General features: G+C 37.6%; 1 protein-coding gene across 2 annotated transcripts in view; it reads left to right on the forward strand.

Annotated features, from left to right (window-relative positions):
* Positions 1-17968, forward strand: part of ITPR2 (inositol 1,4,5-trisphosphate receptor type 2) — a 467499-nt gene that overhangs the window by 257953 nt on the left and 191578 nt on the right. For both annotated transcript variants that reach the window (XM_046685544.1, XM_046685537.1), the window contains exon 37: positions 2775-2883. In XM_046685544.1, the coding sequence (XP_046541500.1) occupies positions 2775-2883 (109 nt within the window). The remainder of the gene's footprint in view (positions 1-2774; positions 2884-17968) is intronic.

Genomic DNA, 17968 nt, shown 5'->3' on the forward strand with positions numbered 1-17968 from the left:
ACTGGGCAGAGCTCTCTGGTAAAGCTTAATTGGGAAATATAGCTTAGGTCTAAGGCCTTAGTGGGGCTTCCGACTTCCCCTAGTGAATTTAATTCTTGGAACTTGTTGACTCAGAAGGGTCTGCTGGAGACTGTGAGGGCTAGATCCCAGGAAAGAACCCAAATTCACGTATCTACTTAGTCACGTAGAGAAAGGAATAAAGAGAAGAGAATAGGTCAGTGTGGGTGTTAACTTTTAAGGTGTCTGATTATAGTCCATTCAAATCAGCACTTTCTCTTCCCTTATGAAGGAGAATCTCAGTGTTTTTCAAACTGTGGGATGTGATCCATTTATGGACTTAAAAATTAACTTAGGGAAGAGAGGCAACCATTAGTTTTAAAAATGAATTAGGAAAGAACATAACATATCAGAGTGCATTTCATACAGTAAAGCCAACATTTTTGTTGTTTTTACAAACACACTCACACACAGGCCTTTATATGGTGAATTGCTTTGTGAAACTTATTTTTTACTTAGATCATAGAAAAAAACATTTGAAAGCCACTGATCTAACTCAACCAAACATTACGTGATAGATGAATAGCTTATATAAATCCCTAGCAAATGATATTCATCTTTGTGCTTGATATTTTCAAATAGTGACTGAATTAAATATTTTATCTAAAGAAGAGTTAAAGGAAATTAAAATAGCCTGAGAGGGAAAAAAAATCAAAAGCAATTTACAATGCCCATCGAACTATGTTCCTGTATTCCAAAACTATCATGTGAAAGAAAAGACCAAATAGAAATTTTAGAGAGGCAGGTTTTGTCCTTGCAAAGAGAACTTTAGAACAATTACTCTGCCTGCTAGATCTGACCGCATGGATATCAGACCTTGGATGTGTAAAAGGAAATCACGGTTCCTTCACTGCATGCTACTCCTTCAGCATGACATAGGTGTCATTTAAAAATATCACTGTCCATCTAACCAATCCATAAATTTCGTCATCTGTGATCTACCCTTCTCCTTTTCTTCCACTTCTCATATGTCGTTATTTACCAAGTCTTGGGTATTTTATTTCTATATTGCTTCTTGTATCCTTACCCCATCACGTGCCCTGTTCATCTCTTGTCTTGTTCTCACTATTCCACATCAGCTTTCACGCATAAGCAGGGCCACTCAGGTCCTTTAAAACAGTGGTTCCCTATTTTCTATAGAGTAAATTCCAGACTCTGTAGCGTAATATTCCCAGTTCCTGCTTTTCAGATCGCATCTCTTACATTCTCTTTTTCGATGTCTGTAAGTGTCAGCTGGCAATTGGAGGACTTACCAGGTTTTGGACATGATGGTCGGCTTTCTGCCTCTGCTGTTTGTTCATACTGTTCTCTTTGCAAGGATGCCTTCTCCCACCACTTTGCCCTGCCAGCTGAAATCGTCATAGTTAAATGTTATCTCTTCACTGAAGTCTTCTCTGATCAGCCCTAGGCAACTAATGTAATAGTTTCTTTGTCCAGTTTATGGCATTGCCATTACCTCTGTTATAACACTTGTTATATCATGTAAGAGGGGCTATGTGCAGCCTAGTGTGTGTCAGGACTCTTGTCACAGTAACTCTGAGACTCGAGATTGGTGAATTGCATCATGTCACCCCAGAATGGTGCTTCAGAATCTTGACTCTGAAGTCAAGTGGGCCTGGGTCTATTTCTGGATCCCGCCACTTAATAATTGTTATAACTAGAGGCAAGTTACTTTATCTCTCTGGACCTCTGTTTTCTCATTAGCAAAATTAGCCTGATAATAGAACCTGTAGCATTGGCTTGTTGTCACGATGAATTGAGAGTATCCGTGGGACATCCTTCTACTTCACCCTGACACCTGAGAAGCACTTACTAGCCATCATCCAGCGAAAGCTCACTTTTCCTCAGGGTTATGTCCCACAGCACTCCTGTTATGTCACGGAAATCAGACCATTCCATTATATTCTACATCATTTTGTTTTTCTAGGAAGATGTAGGTTTCACAGGGTCATTTTGAGAATCAGCTTTTTAAGAGTTATTAATACTAAGCTATAAATTCTGATTATGAGCACTTTACTTGATTTTGAGTTCTTGGGGATGGTGTATAACTGTGATCCTCAAACTTTTCTCCTAACGGCACACCACTGCAAAAGTTACCACTGTAAAATTAGAGATTTTGCCCACATTCTAGCAAAAACAGTAAATGGATAGACTGTCTTAATGTTACTCTTTTTTGTTTCTGCTTCTAATCACAAAAACTACCTGTTTCTACGAAGCGCTTGCAGTGAAAAATAGCGCATGATTATTAATGGAAATTGGAAAGCAGCCTGTTATGCTAAGGCTGCAGTTTTGTGTACTGCTACTGTATAATTAATGTAATATGGTACATAGAAAGTAATGTATATATAACATAATATAATAAAATGTAATATACTGCAAATATTCATATTTCTCTACTAGTAAAGTTGTTTTAGTTCATACAGTGGGATTGAAGATAATCAATGTTTGTTGTTTTTCAAAGAGTATTGTGTCCCACTAAAGGTATGCTACCTGAATAAATTTAGAAGCACTGGGATATACTGCTTGTAAAACAAAGAATGTTTTATAATGCAGAATCTAAAAGATGAAGTGTAATTTTAAAACTTTTGAAAACAACTATCTTGTTTACTTCATATTCTTAAATAATGGTGTGATTTTTTTTCTTATAGTATATGATGTTAGTATATAGCTTAAAGAGAAATCACTCTCCTATTTAAGGTTTAATGTTTTTCTTTAAGGTTGATTAATCACACAAAGAAACTAATGGAGAAAGAAGAAAAACTGTGCATTAAAATTCTTCAGACTTTACGAGAAATGCTGGAGAAGAAAGACAGCTTTGTGGAAGAGGTATTTTTAAAAAATTTTTAGTATTTGAAAATAAAGTGGAATTTCTGGAATACTGTAACCCATGAATTATGATAGGCTATTATTTGATTACTTGTATTACATATTAATGGCATGTGTACCTAGATAAATTAGATCATTTGAGTCTTTTTGGTATTAATCTTTCATGTCTGCTTTCAAATGAGAAATAACTAAGATTAGAATGGCCCAAGTATTTGGTTTGTTTGTTTTATTATATATATTTTTTTTTAAAGATTTTATTTTTTCCTTTTTATCCCCAAAGCCCCCCGGTACATAATTGTGTATTCTTCGTTGTGGGTTCTTCTAGTTGTGGCATGTGGGACGCTGCCTCAGCGTGGTCTGATGAGCAGTGCCATGTCCCCGCCCAGGATTCGAACTAACGAAACACTGGGCCGCCTGCAGCGGAGCGCGCAAACTTAACCACTCGGCCACGGGGCCAGCCCCTGTTTGTTTTATTATATTTTATCTTGAATATGTATATTTTTCTCATGTAGCTACCATGGACCAAATGATCTTTTTTAACAATGAGCAACTGAGATTCATTATTAAGATTTTGTATGAAGTTCTGCTGCATACTGAAATGGTTTATGCATTTTGGCATATGTTGATTTTTTATTGTAAATATATGTTCATTTCATTTTCTATAATATTATGCCAAGTATTATTAAATAGTACTATTTTTTATGAACAGAATAGTAAGTTTCTATTCTTAACTGTATTAATTTAAGTATTGCACAAATGCTTTTCAGGGACTATCAACTTATAGATAATAATTGTCAGTCTGTTATTGAAAGTGACAGCTCAGGTGCTCATTAAGAGATAGCTAGCAGCATGTTTAATACCCAAGGTGATACACTTAAATATAAAATGTAAATCTAGCGAAGTTTTTTTTTAGGTAGCTACCTACACTTTTATGTTAGGTATCAAACAAAATTTGTACCATGTTCCTTAATAACTTTTGGTCTGTTTCTGTAAATACTAATCATCTGATATGTTTAAAATTGGAAAGATTTCACTTTATTAATTTATGTATATGCTACCTAATTCCAAAAAGATTGTGGTGATAGGTTTTTTTAAAAAAATATAATCTTGTAGAAAAGAAAAGCAATGGAATCTTGGATATTCATAGAAGGGGCGTAACTTCAAAACACTCCATTTGAATCAGTCTTTGCTTCTGCTTTGCATTAGTTCTCTTCATTTAAACTACATTTGGGAAGCAAATTATTGAAATAAAGGTGGTCAGTGCAATTTTAGCAAATGTTTCTGTGACATAGAACTCAAGAAAAATGTTTATAAGTTTGAATATAGGGTATGCTTTTAAAAAGTGGTAAATAGAGTTCCTTGAGATTTTTTGTTGTGTTTGTCTGATTCCTTAAAATTTTTCTGTGGATGGTTTGATTTTGACTGAAGTGCTAGATCCTAAAGTAGAAAAATGAGGTCAACCTAAGTTTTTGACAGAAGCGTGAGGTTTATGATAACAGTAACTTGTGCTTATGTACCAGGAGATACATGATAAGCCTTCCAGTTTTATGTAACAGATTATTACTGAATTACTCTAAAGGAAAATAGGAAAGAAATCAAGTAAGATTTTACTTCGGCTAGTGAAGAGTATTTTCCTATATCGCCCAAATCACTCTAAAGTAAATCATGCTGGCGTCTCTTTCTTCTTTCCGTTCCCACTGCTGTCACTAGGTCGGGCTTTCATTATCTCTTGTCTAGAAGGCTCCAGGAGTCCAGTCCCCTGAGACCTCCTGGAAAGGAGGCAGGGCTGCCATTTTCATAACTCCAAGGGGCACCATTCACGTAAGATATAGTGTGAATGGCCCCACCAAGACATAGCCCTCAGGGAAAAGTTAGCATGAGAAAGGCTAGTTGGGATTATTCACTCAGTCATCTAACACACATGTTGTGAGCAACTATTAAATGCTGGTTATTGTGCCTGGGCACTGCGGAGGAAGAGATGAATGACACAGCTTGCTAAGGGCTACCATGGGGTACACTTCACATCCCAGTGGACTCCTGTGATAGTCTACAGAGATCGTAAGAGCCTTTCCGAAACCATCAGGGGCTTTGCATTACCTTGGTGTTCCAGGTTCTCCATTATGTCCCCTACACTTTTCCCCCAACCCTTCCTCCTCCATTAGCCTCCAGAAATCTGTGTTACTTAGTGTACCTGAAATGTCCCTCAGGGTTATCCTGCCGTGAACCTTGCTCTGTCTGGAATCATGGATTGCTAAGATCCAAAGAAGCCTCAGTATCCCTGGTGTTATCTTTGTGCAGGAGCTAGAGGGTAGTCCTTATCAATTATTCCAGCCAGTGGTGATACCTTTCTCGAAAGAATTACCAGGATCTTTTGTGCCACTCTTTTATGACACTTCAGGCTGTTTCTGGGTATTTAATCCAAGCTCCTTGTTTTACAAATGGTATCATTGAAACCAAGAGAGGTTAAGTGGTTTGCCTGAGGTAACACAGCAAGTGCCAGAGCAGGGCTTAAATTGGCTGAGTTATCCATGCCAGTGGAGGGGAGTTAAATGACTCACCAGTCTGGGCAGATTCAGAAACTGGTCAAAGCTATTATTTTACAACTCATTGTGTGCTTTCAGGAAAAAACGCTTCTTATAAGTGGCTGTGTTTTTATGATTGTATTAGTTTTCTATTTACCAAAAACTTAGTGGTTTAGAACCACACAAATTTTTTATCTTACAGTTTTAGAGGTCAAAAGCTTAAAATCAAGGTGTGCCTTCTTTCTGGAGACTCAAGGGGGAATTTGTTTCCTTGCCTTTCCCAGCGTCTAGAGGCTGCTTGCATTCCTTGGCTCCTGACTGTGTCCTCTATCGTCAGAGCCAGCAAGGTAGCATCTTCCAATCTCTCTCTCTCTCACACACACACACATTCCATTGTCACATCCCTTTCTCTTACTCTGACCCTCCTGCCTCTCTCTTATAAGGACATTTATGATTACATTGAACCCGCCTGGATAATCCAGTATAATCTCCCGTCTCAAGGTCCTTACCTTAATCACATCTGCCAAGTCCGTTTGCCACGTAAGGTAACATGTTCACCGATTCTGGTGGTTAGGGTGTAGACCTCTTTGGGGAGAGCCATTATCCAATTATCACACTACTCCTTTTGCTGACAGTGAAAAAGGGCATGTAGAATGTGGATAGAGACCTTAGCTGTGGCTGATACACATTGTTGTGTAGGGCAGTTTAAATTTGAATGAATATAACAAAAAATGCTGTGAAGTTATAGTACTTTGCTGTTTTCAAAGTATTTTAAAATATTTTGCTACCTTTCAACAATTCTAGGAAGTATCTAGAGCAGGTGGTATTGTCTCCACGTTTGTACTGTAGAGAGACTCAGAGCAGTGAATTGCATTGTCATATAGGTTACCTAATACTGGTTGTCTATACCCAATCAACTATATTTCTGCTGAGTGTTGAAGCATTCCCAAAAGATCCCTCAGGATGAGATCAAAACAGAAGACTCAGGATTTTTCACACTCGCTATCCTGATATTACATTTGAGATTCCACCTATTTAGATTGAAAACGTCACCTTAAAAGAAAATCTCCATTTTCATTTTTGTTTCTTTGACTCTGATACCAGAAATGTGTGTGTGTGTGTGTGTAGCTGGTAAAAATTTTAAAAAAGCACTGAAGCATAAATTTGTGTCGTGGTTGAACCAGATGCCCTTTAAAGCAATTTTCAACCTTGAGATCCCAATTTTCTGATTTTGTCAGCCTTCTCTGTGTGATATATTAAGGAAAACCATATGTGACTACATTTTATCTGGTATTTAGTCAATTAATTTGAAAACATTTATAATTTATTATACCTTTGATTACAATTCCTGAATTAATTTTATTAATATTCTTCCTTGTTTCGTTCCTTAGTCTGTGCCAAAAGGCTGAGAGATAAGATGTGGATGGGCCATACCTTGAAGATTCCCAATAAAATAACTAAAGGAAAATTTAATTTTCTGTTATGCACATCTATGTATGAAATCATCTAGTGATCATACATGTACTATATGTTATAGTGTAAAGTATAGTACTTATTTTTATTGATGGATAAAACATGAAAATTGTATATAGAAAATCCTCAAGGGGAAAAGTTACCTCAGTTTTATAAAAAGTCCATGTAAGTAATGTTTGTTTAGATAGAAAAGCAAAAAATTCAAAGGATGTAACTCTCACAACCCTGAAAACTCAGTGTTCCTTTGGGACTGGTCATATTTGAAAGGCTTCTTTTAGGTAATAATAGCAGGCATGTTTATTTGCACTTGTAAAAAATATGCATATTGGAAAATTTGGGAAGGGAAAGAGGAGGAATGTTTTAAAATGGAGTTAGAGCAGTATGATTTCTAGTGTTCTCGATCCTTAAATTCATTTTATTCTACTCTTAATTCCATGACCTTTCTACCACAAAAAAGAAATAGCTGGTAAGATATGTGTGCTATTGAGCAGAGTAGCTTAATTATAGCACCACACCTTTGTTTTGCGTATTTAAAGATATTTTAGGTCCAGATCTGAGTGAGGGTTTACCTGGAGGGGTGATGGAGATAGAAGGAGCTATGTGCATTGGATAGAGGTGTGCTGATGAGGGGGGAGCCAGAAATAGGAAGGACTGTGTTCAGAAGACTGGCTTGGTTTTAAGGAATTTTTTTCTTTTGGTTAGTTTTCTGCTATATTTTTTAGTATATATTTTCATTAAGATTTGTTGAACATTATAAATTATTTCTCATAAAAAAGGAGAATCATATATAAATCATAAATAGTAGACATGTCTATAAACTGACCCTACGTATATAAAATTTGTAGCTTCTTAATAGAAACTCAGATAACGCGTACTGAAAATATTCACTGATAGCCTATGGAACTGGTAATTTAAAGTCACTTTCTTTATATTGTAGTCCAAGAAGTTGACCTATTAGAATGCCAATCAAAATTTCCCCTGTGAATATGTCCTTATCTACCTACAAGTTACACTAACATACATATAGTCTACAGGACAACAAAGATGTTTAGTCAAGTTCAATGTTCTTAAAATGTTCAGGTTTAAAATGCCATATATCCTTGAAATATTATTGGAAAGGGATCTAGAAACTACCTCTACAATAGCTGTGATGCGGTTAAGTACTAGGTTTTTTTGGTTTTTTTTAAAATTAAGGTTATTAAAGTTAACATCCTTGTGAAATTACAGTTGTACATTATTATCAGTCATGTTGTAGGTACACCACTTCACCCCTAGTGCCCTCCCCCCACCCCCCGTTTCCCCTGGCAACCACCTATCAGTTCTCTTTGTCCATATGTTAACTACCACCTATGAGTGGAGTCATACAGAGTTCGTCTTTCTCTGTCTGGCTTATCTCACTCATAAGTACTAGTTTTTATAAAGTAATAATTGCTAGCATTTACTGGGAGCTTAGTATATATCAGATACTGTTTATGATCCTTTAAATGTATTATCTTATTTAGTCTTCTACTCTGTGTTATAGATAGTATTATTATCTCCCTTTTACTGATGAGGAAACTGAGGTATAGAGTTCAAGGTCACACATTCAGTAGGTGGGAGACACATGGTATTCTACTCCAAACATTTTGGTTCCTGATCTCACACTTGGCACTAGTGCATTAGAGCCAAACAGATTATATGATTTATAATCACAACTCTTCTGTTTCCTCAGGTATTCAACTAAATAAAATGAAAAATTTCTTTAATTTTATTCTTGATAAAATTTGCATACCGTGTACTGGAAAGCCATTTATTCAGTGAGCTGCCAAGGAAAGGCTTGTAGATTTTAGACTAAGCAGATTGAGAACAATATGATGCAATAGCTATATAGGCATTTTTAAGATTTATTTTTACGGACCTACAGATCAATACAAGAGCTCCTCAAACCCCACCCTGTAATCATGGTCTGAGTTAGTAGCCTGAATATTAGATATAAAAGTTCTAAACCATACTTTATAAGATGACTGTCGTAGACAGCCCCTTGTGGAAATGTGGCATTCAAGAACAGGATAGCATCAAATTGAGAGCTGTGGTATTTACAAATGCCCAGGGAGGGTAGGTGGTATTTACACATTGAACAGTGATGGCAGACAGTGGCTTCTTGATTTGAAGGTTGGTATCTGGAGGGGTATGGAATAAAGATCTTTAAGAAATGATGCCTTGACTTATTTTTAAGATATCTTCCATCTTTTTTTTGAACTCTAAAATTTATTGTCAGCTCAGTTAACAAGAATTTATTCTTTTCCTTAGCAGAAAAAAAAAATCATTGTAACTAATCATGTATTTCTAATTTTGAGGAGTAGCAAAAAGAATATTTCAGAATTATACCAAGGAACTTCACTCCTACATCAAATATGCAGACCTGTCAGCCTCAGTAGTAATTGCATTGTTGCGAATTCGTACGTTGTATCAAGCGCCTCTTATTGTAAGAGTGTGTGCAGAACGATTCTGCTTCTCTGCACATACTAATTTCACTTTCTAGCAGGCAAATAAACAGGTTTAAGTAGAATTGCTGCACAGAGTGCACTGTAGCTTAAGAATTTGATAATAACTGTTTTGGTAAGGGAAAATAAATTTCAGTTTTATCATCAGCTGCATTTTGTAGACTTTCTTATTAAATACATTTTAGAGGTGAGTGCAATTTTTTTTGCACTGTTCCAATGTTGTTTAAACATTAAGTGATGTTGCCATAAGTGAGAGTGCAAAAGTATTGGATCGTCTTAATCATTCCCGTATTGTGAGTGTGTGAATGTGTGAGTGTGTGTGTGTGTTGTGTTTTAACTAGGTAACTAAATGGTTCGAAAGATGAAAATATATTGATGTCTCCACACCATAAGAAACCTGTTTTAGAAACATAAATACTCTTCCACTTTGGAATTTTTGTTTTGTATTTTCACTTAGGCAAAAAGACTTTGATCATTAAGGTGGACACAAAAGCAACAATTGCTTTTAGAAATTTACTCTTGGATTGCTGGGCTGTCTTGGTCACTTATTAGGCCATAAAAGTGATATTTACCAGATTTATTAAAGTCACTGTAACCTCGTTATTACAAAAAATTATAAAGTTCTTAATTACACGTTATGTTTACTTTCCCATTTGAAAATCTGACGTAATAACATCATTGCCTCAATGGCATTTGAGGTTTGTTATGACTCCATAGAGATTGATGACTAAAAGGTCATGGTGAAAATATTACCAATCCTCAAAAATTAGCCAACCATTCATGGCCTCTAGTAAGTGTAAGACATTTGGCGGTTAATGATTGTGGGTGAAAAATGGTATTGTGAATAAAAAATAAACTCGGCTAACAAAAATTAAAAAAAAAAGAAGAAGGTCACTAAAATTAATATATTAAATTATCATGTTAATTATTTCCCACCTAAATCTAACCTAAACTCTTTTTCTGGAAGCATTCCATGATTAGTTTCTTTTAACTCCGTATTATTCTAGTTTGTAATAATTTCAGCACTTTGTGTTATTAGTGTAGACCTTTTAATATCGTGCCTTATGAAGGTTTTCTTTGGTGTGTGCTGTGATTTTAAATAGGTTAGAAACTCCTTGAGGATAGGTCTGAGGCATTACCTGAGGAAGTGCCCAGAAGGCCTTTCAGTGCTGACTCTATGAAGGTATAGTTCTTCTGTATTCCTCTCCGGTCCCACTCCACACGCCACAAATGTTGTGCTTTTGAGGGCAGGGGCTGGCAATCTTATCTGCTAAAGTATTCCCCATGTCTAACATTGTGCCCTGCATCCAGAAGTTGCTCAGTAAATGTTTGTGGACTGACTTCTTTACACACAATAGAAATAAATGTTATCAGCTGTCTGCAAGTACAACACATGGACCTTCACTAATTGTATCTAAGAAGTAGGTTCTAAAAGTATCACTTCAAGTTATACTTTGCATCTCTTTGTAATCCAGGAAGTGGCAGGTTTCTTGATACCTGACACACCTGCAAAGTTGGGCCAGCAGCAGAGAGAGCTACAGCGTAGGGGAGCGGGGGAGGAGATTATCTTGCAGAAAGCGCAGTGTTTGATGGGCTGTGTAGTCTTTGCTTGCTGTCTGGCTTGGAAAGCAAAAGGAGAAGAAATGGGGAACCCCCAGACACAGCAATGGTGGGAACCCAGCTAAGGGAGACTGGAGCAGAGGAAGGATGATGGAATCTGAAGGCAAACAAGTGGGAGGAAGGCTCCAGCCACTGGGCTTCTCTTTCAGGAAGAGCTCCCTTCCCTGAGATGGCACCTGGGAAGAACAAGCAAGAAACTCAGCCCACAGAAGAAGTGGGAAAAGCCCACTATAAGACCAGGGGAATGTGGGAGCAACTGTGGCTCTGGAGAGAGGCTGAGGCTTGGTCATCTGAACTTGGACACTGAGTTTGCCAGATTAACTAGAGAAACTAGCTTCAGAGTCCACCAACTGTTGATCTCAAGAGACATCAGCGTCTCCTGCCACAGGACAAAATTGGTCTTTGGCACGGCTCTGTGCTGTTTCCATTGGGAAGAGGAAAGGGATATAAAGGCTGTGAGGCAGGTTGGGCCTGACACCTTTCACGTTTTCTGTCAGATACTTTCATCTTTGGATCGCTATTTGAACAGGTCCTCACAGAGAGTATACGACCTAGTGTATGAGGCACTAAAACCACATTATTATTATTATTGTTCTTATTATTGTTGATTGTGCATCTCTCCGAAGCTATTTGCAAAGCAACAATGTGTCTGTGTGCACTTGAACCCTCACAATAACTCTCTGAGGTAGGAAAATGTTTTTTCATCTCCATTTTATAGATTAGAAGACTGAGGCCCAGATGGTAAAATGATCTAGTAAGAATCATACAATTTGTAACTGGCAGAGCAGGGGTAGGAATCGTTTTCTGATTCTGTGCTGTATATGATGCTTCTCCATATGTAGGGTAGGGAATTAAATCATGCTGGGGGAATACATGATTGTTCAAATTTGATTTCACCTTTTGAAACCACCCCTTTCAGCCATTTTACTTGTTTTACTACTTTTTGAAACCTGAGGGTTCAAGAAATCTTAAAAAAAATAAAAATGAAAAAGGGAAATGTATTCTCATCCACTTTCACTGACATGCTCTAAATATATCTACAATTTTTATGGTGTTTAATATATAATAAAAGCCAGATGATTTACAATATTAATTCGTTTAACCCTCGTACTAACACATTGAGGAAACTGCTGCACAGAAAGGTTATGGAACTTGCCCAAGGTCACACAGAAAAGAAAGGGTGGAACCAGAGTGAAAACTCAGGTTTCTGCTCCAGAGCCCATGTTTATAACCACTACATGAGACTGTCTTTCATTCTATTCTGGTTTCAGCTCACAAAGCTGTGGGAATGTCACCCATGGCTGTCAGAGGAAAACGATTTTCTTGTTTAAAATAGCACCTTAAGGTATTTCTTCCTGTGTTTAATGATTTTGAACGTGTACCATTTGCTGATTTCTTCAGGGTAGGTTTGGTGTCTGCACATTCCATCTGGTGCTTGAAAATCTCAAGCAGTTTTTTGGATAAATCTTAGTTACAACAAAACAACTCACAACATTTTGAATATTTGCGGATTGTTTAACGTGATTGTTAGGTTTATCTGTTCTCAGTTGTTCCTAGCCTTTGGCTGAATTTTTAATTAAAACTCAAATTATAGACTATGCTACTTCTACAGTCATGGAATAGGGAAAACAAATGTGATGTGTTAATGAACACAACATAGCAGCTTGGTTTAATGAGTCAGTAGCACAAAATAATCTAAACGAGAGTACATGGACAATTAAAATCAGATCAAATGCTTATTATAATTAATATCAGATAGATGGAATAATGTTGAAGATACTAACTTAGAGACATGTGCTAATGTAATTTCCATCCCAGGTATTGAGTTGATTTCACGTTCTCTCAAAATGCCAGAGTGTAGTAATTGCCAGCAGGTAAGCGGTAACCAGCAATAATCTGACACTTGGGCGCACCTTTGAGAAGGGTGCTTTCTTTATGCTTCTCACCAGCTACCACCTTGGCGCATGCAGTCCTTTATCCATTTATTCATTCAACAAGTAGGCTGTACCATATGTAGAGTCCTCACTCCCTTGGCAGAGGTAGACAAGCCCTTTGGCTACCAGGCCGATTGCCTGCTCTCTGGAAAGCTTTTGCCATTCTGTGCACCAAGTGTAAACACTAAACCCGTCCTCCAGCCCTGGCTCCACTGTCATCTCCATGACATTCCATGACTCCTTCTCTGACCCCCCTATTTCTCTCCTCTTCAGTCTCCCAGACTCTTCCTCTCCCTCTCTGTCCCACTCTGCAAATGCTCCTTTGTCCTTATCTTCTCTAGGTGTTCCCCCCACCCTCTGCTTTAAAGGAAGCCTCACTGTCCCCTCAGGCCACCCCGCTTTCTCAGCAGCTCTGTCAAGTGGAGCCTCTTTTCTCTCTCATCTGCTGTGTGGATTCTTGACTGATTGTTACTTCTAAACTGATTCCTCTGCCCTCTTTTAAGATCCTTAGCTCCTTTGAGGTTAAGGCCCTTGACTGTGTGACTCTGGCATCTACCAACATCCTAGTCACTTCCTCTCATCCATCCAAGACTTTGGAACCTGGCTCGCTGTCTGTGACGCGGCCTCCAGACTTGCCATCATCAGGGATGACTTCAGCCCACATAGGCCGTGCATTCAATACTCTGGCTTCTCAGCCCTTTGACCTCTGCTTCTGCACTGACCTTCTTCCCTCCATGCCCATCACCCACTTCTTTGGTAACACTTTGGAGGTTTTCATCCCCAGGAACTGCTTCTCCTCCACAATGGAGAATTCAGACATCCTACTGGCTGACCTTTACCCTTTCCCTTCAGCTTGCTTATTTAACTACACCCGTTGTGGCTGTCCTTTGACCTCATCAGAACCACTGACCCGTCTAATTTCCCAATTGCTCAGCTTGCTCCTTTCCTCTGCTTATTAACCCTAGATTTCAGAGTCACAAGCCCAACTGCTGAGCAGCTGTTTAAGACAGGACAGTAACAAGCAGTCCTAAGAAAACAGCATGGAAGAGGGGAGGGGTGGTTCCTCATGACAGAACTGGAGTATTGTTGCCAAAAGATGGGGAAGGCATGCCAGGCAGGCCAAAACAACCAATGACCACTCCAATTTCTTCTACAATTTCTGTTTCTTGACAGATTGAGTTATTTAGATTATTTGTTATTTGGCTGATTTTTCTATTTATGTCCCACCTAACTGTATATGCCACCTTTTTCCAAATGAAACCAGAATTCTTGGCTCAAAGTTCCCGTACAAAAAAAGCTTCCACTTCGCTATATACACAGGCACCCTGTGTTCTCCAAAATTGAAATGACTGAGGATATCTTTTCTCAAGGCTGAGAAAACATATGGACGAGAGTATGGTACTTCTCATAGTCTGTAGCCTTTTGACAAGACATCTGCTACAACATTTTTTGTTCTTGGATCATGGACTGTTGTTTGCCAATTTTTTTCATAAATATTAATCTTTGAAATCTCAACTGACATATAAGTTGTTCTTTTTGGATTCTTTCCTTCTTTATGTCACCATCTTTAAATAATTGAGTTATAATATAACAAATAAGGTTTTTCTTATGAAAAATTCCTATTTTAAAATCAGGGGCTAAAATTACTCATTCAAAAACTCGTTTTTTTGTTTTTTTTCCCATTTCAATTCTCCCTCCTTTTTCTTTACTTAACTAAATTTATTGTCATTAGAATAATGCTTCTGCATTTATTTTGCAAAAAAGAAGTCTTTCACTTCAACCCTTGAAACTACCTCAGGAAGACGTTTAAACTCAACTTCCCCAGGCATTTCATTGATTTAGTTCCAAGGTAGATAACTGTTCCTTCTTAGTCTGAAACTGTGAAGTTTAGAACCGGCTCATGATTTTGAACTGGTCCACGAGTAGCCTATTCAGGATGTTCACTAATGGCATTTGACGCATGTTGATTTCTAATCATACCTTTGCTTGAGAAGATAGTTGAAAAAGTCCGTCGTGCAAGATACGATGAGCACACCTTCCACCAAAAGGTGTTATTTAATGACTATTGATAAAGTCTTACTGGACTCGTGTGGCCTCTACCATGCTCTAAGTAGTACATATAAAGCATTCCTAAGGTTCCATGCAGGTTTTTGGGCTCGTTTTTATTAAGCATGGTAGTTCCTGATTTATTTTACCTTTACCTTTAGGGTTCAGTAATTTAGCACATTTTAAATTGTTTCAATTATTGCTCAACTAATAAAACACTTTTTAACCTCAAGAATGAAAAGCATTTCACACAGATACTTGATCTTAAGGCCCGTTAGCAAAGACTTCTCTGTGTGTTAAGCCAATGATGCCAAACACAGCAAGAGACTAATTTTGGAGGAAGATTATTTGATCCTGATGCCATAGGATCTTCTCTTCCTTAGTAAACTACCTGTTCGACATTGAATTTAATCTTTTTTTAAAAAACAGATTTCAAGAACAAGATCTTGAGAGGGCTGCTTTATTCTGAGGTTTTCATCCGAGGTTTTTTTTACTTTTTTTTTTTAAGCCAAGATACTCTGTTATTAAAGGAGATTTAATAAATTGGAAAATATAGTAATTCATTGATGTGTGATGAAATTGTTATTTCTTCAGCTCTTCTAGAATTGTGTAAAAATTAGAGTAGAAAAGCTTTTTATATTTTGCTCTCTCTAAAGGCTGTGTCAAGGATTGGAATGTATCTCACAGTTGAGATCAAGCACAGTTTCCTCTGAGGTCTCTTGGCAAGTGTCAGCTCTCTCCTACATCTGCCATTTTCTGAAAGTAAAATGAGATTCACATGTTTGCATACCATTTTGCTGATTCCTGCCAGGGATGCTTTCTGGAAAGAGCGTACTGAATATTTCTGCAGTGTCTCTATTTTAGGGAGAAAAGAGAACACCGCAAAAATTGAGGAGTACTCCAGGATTGGGCCAGAAGCTGAGGAGAAGATGAAGGGCCCCCTCTTGGGAGGTCTCTGCCATGGTGGCTAGTGATTAGGAGGGTGGACGTGTTGAATGGTGTTGCTCTGGGTCAGGGATTAGGCACCAGAGACAGGATTATTTGGAGAAGAGCCTGGCCTCGCTTGTACCATTTTAGTCAGATGACCAACACCTCCTGAGAACTTCCCATGCATTGCATCCTACCTTGTGGTGAGATACAAAGAGATGAAATGATACCACCTGTGTTAGTTTTCTAGGGCTGCTGTAGCAAAGTACCACAGACTGATAAACAGCAGAAATTAATTTTTTCGCTGTTCTGGAGGCTGGTCCAAGATCAAGGTGTCGGCAGAGTTGGCTCCTTCTGAGGGCCTTGAGGGAAGGATGCGTTCCAGGCTTCTCTCCTTGTGTGTAGACGGCCGTCTTCTCCCTGAGTCTTTACATGGTCTTCCCTCTGTTCATGGGTCTCTGTCTAAATTTCCTCTGCTTATAAGAGTCATATTGAATTAGAGCCCACCCTAATGACCTTGTTCTAATTTAATTACCTCTTTGAAGACTCTCTCTCCAAATCAGGTCCTACACTGAGGTAACAGGAGTTAGGACGTCAACATGAATTCTGGGGTGATGCAATTCTAATACCACCTCAGTTTTTAATCCACTCATAGTTAAGACAATGTAATGTTTGCAACAGTGCAAACGTTTTCTGTGTATGCTTCTCTCGTGTTCATTTTGTGGAGGGCAGCCAAAATGCGCTGAGCAGATTGCTGGCATCTACAAACAGAGATTTAGGAAGTTATTTCTAAACATTATTATTTAAATCAGTCTAAACCAACAAAGAAACATTGAAAAGAGATTTTGCTTTCCTCTTGTTTCATGTCTTAGATTAATGTTGAAAGAAAACAATTGATTGGCATAAAAACTCCAGAGATGCTGAGAAGTACATGGATAGTTGTTTGAGCATAAAATTGAAACATTATATAGTTCTGACTGCTTCTGAAAACACAAAATGGGAAAATTTGAAAATTTCTTCGAATTTTAGTGTTTGTGATATTCTTTAGCCTTGGACTGACTCTCAAAAGCATGGTCCAGTTTTTTTCGTGAGCACTTTTAACAGTGTTTCAGCATGGTCATGAAGAATTGCAAGTTTCAGATATGATCTGTGGAGTTTCTGTATTTGTTACAAATTAAATTAAAGAATTATTCTGGAATAACATTTTAACAGTTTATCATAGCAAAATATACACTTGAAATTAAAAATGTACCTTTTCTGGAAGAGTGATTCATACTATTTACAAGTATTTGTAAACTACCTATGCACAATCTTACTTTACCAAAATTTATTTTGGCAAATGACCAGTTTTTAAAATGGTTATTTCTGATGACCACATGAAGATAAAGTGAATTTTAAAAAACATAGCACAAGCAAGAACACTACTTTCAGCCCATGAGGCAGTCTAGCCTCAGCACCTTACTCCTTGCCACCTGTATGCGATAGATAACAATGAAGTGATAAGTTCTCATTATTTTAAAAAAGAAAATGACTCAAGGCATAGTTATTACTTTGGTAAATATCCTGGTTTATAGAATGTTTTTCTGATTTTTTGTTGAGAAAGATTTGCCCTGAGCTAACTTTTGCTGCCAGTCTTCCTCTCTTTTGTACGTGAGCCACCACCACAACATGGCCACTGATAGATGAGTGGTGTAGGTCCTGGCCCAGGCCACAGAAGTGGAGCACCCCGAACTTAACCATTAGGCCACGAGGGCTGGCCCTAGAATGTTTTTCTGATATTTTTAAGGCAGTGTTATTTTATTTTCTTAGGTGTAAAGTTTTTCTGCTTGTATATTTTAAACTAGTTCTCTCATAGCAACAAAAGCAGGATGAGCAGTATCAGAAAGAAAATACTTCAAAATACGTTCAGAGTATAAATCCTTCTGTCCTCAAACAGGTGACTATTTGCGTAGCTAAATTAATGTTACTGATTGTTTTTGTTCTGATTCTAGTATAGTCTCTCCTATGAGATTCTACATGATTTGTTGCTTCACTAACTGCACAGGTAAAGGGAATTTTCTTGAATCATTCAGATATACAT

Source organism: Equus quagga, chromosome 1 (genome assembly GCF_021613505.1).
Source record: "Equus quagga isolate Etosha38 chromosome 1, UCLA_HA_Equagga_1.0, whole genome shotgun sequence".
In the NCBI taxonomy this organism is placed as follows: Eukaryota; Metazoa; Chordata; class Mammalia; order Perissodactyla; family Equidae; genus Equus; species Equus quagga.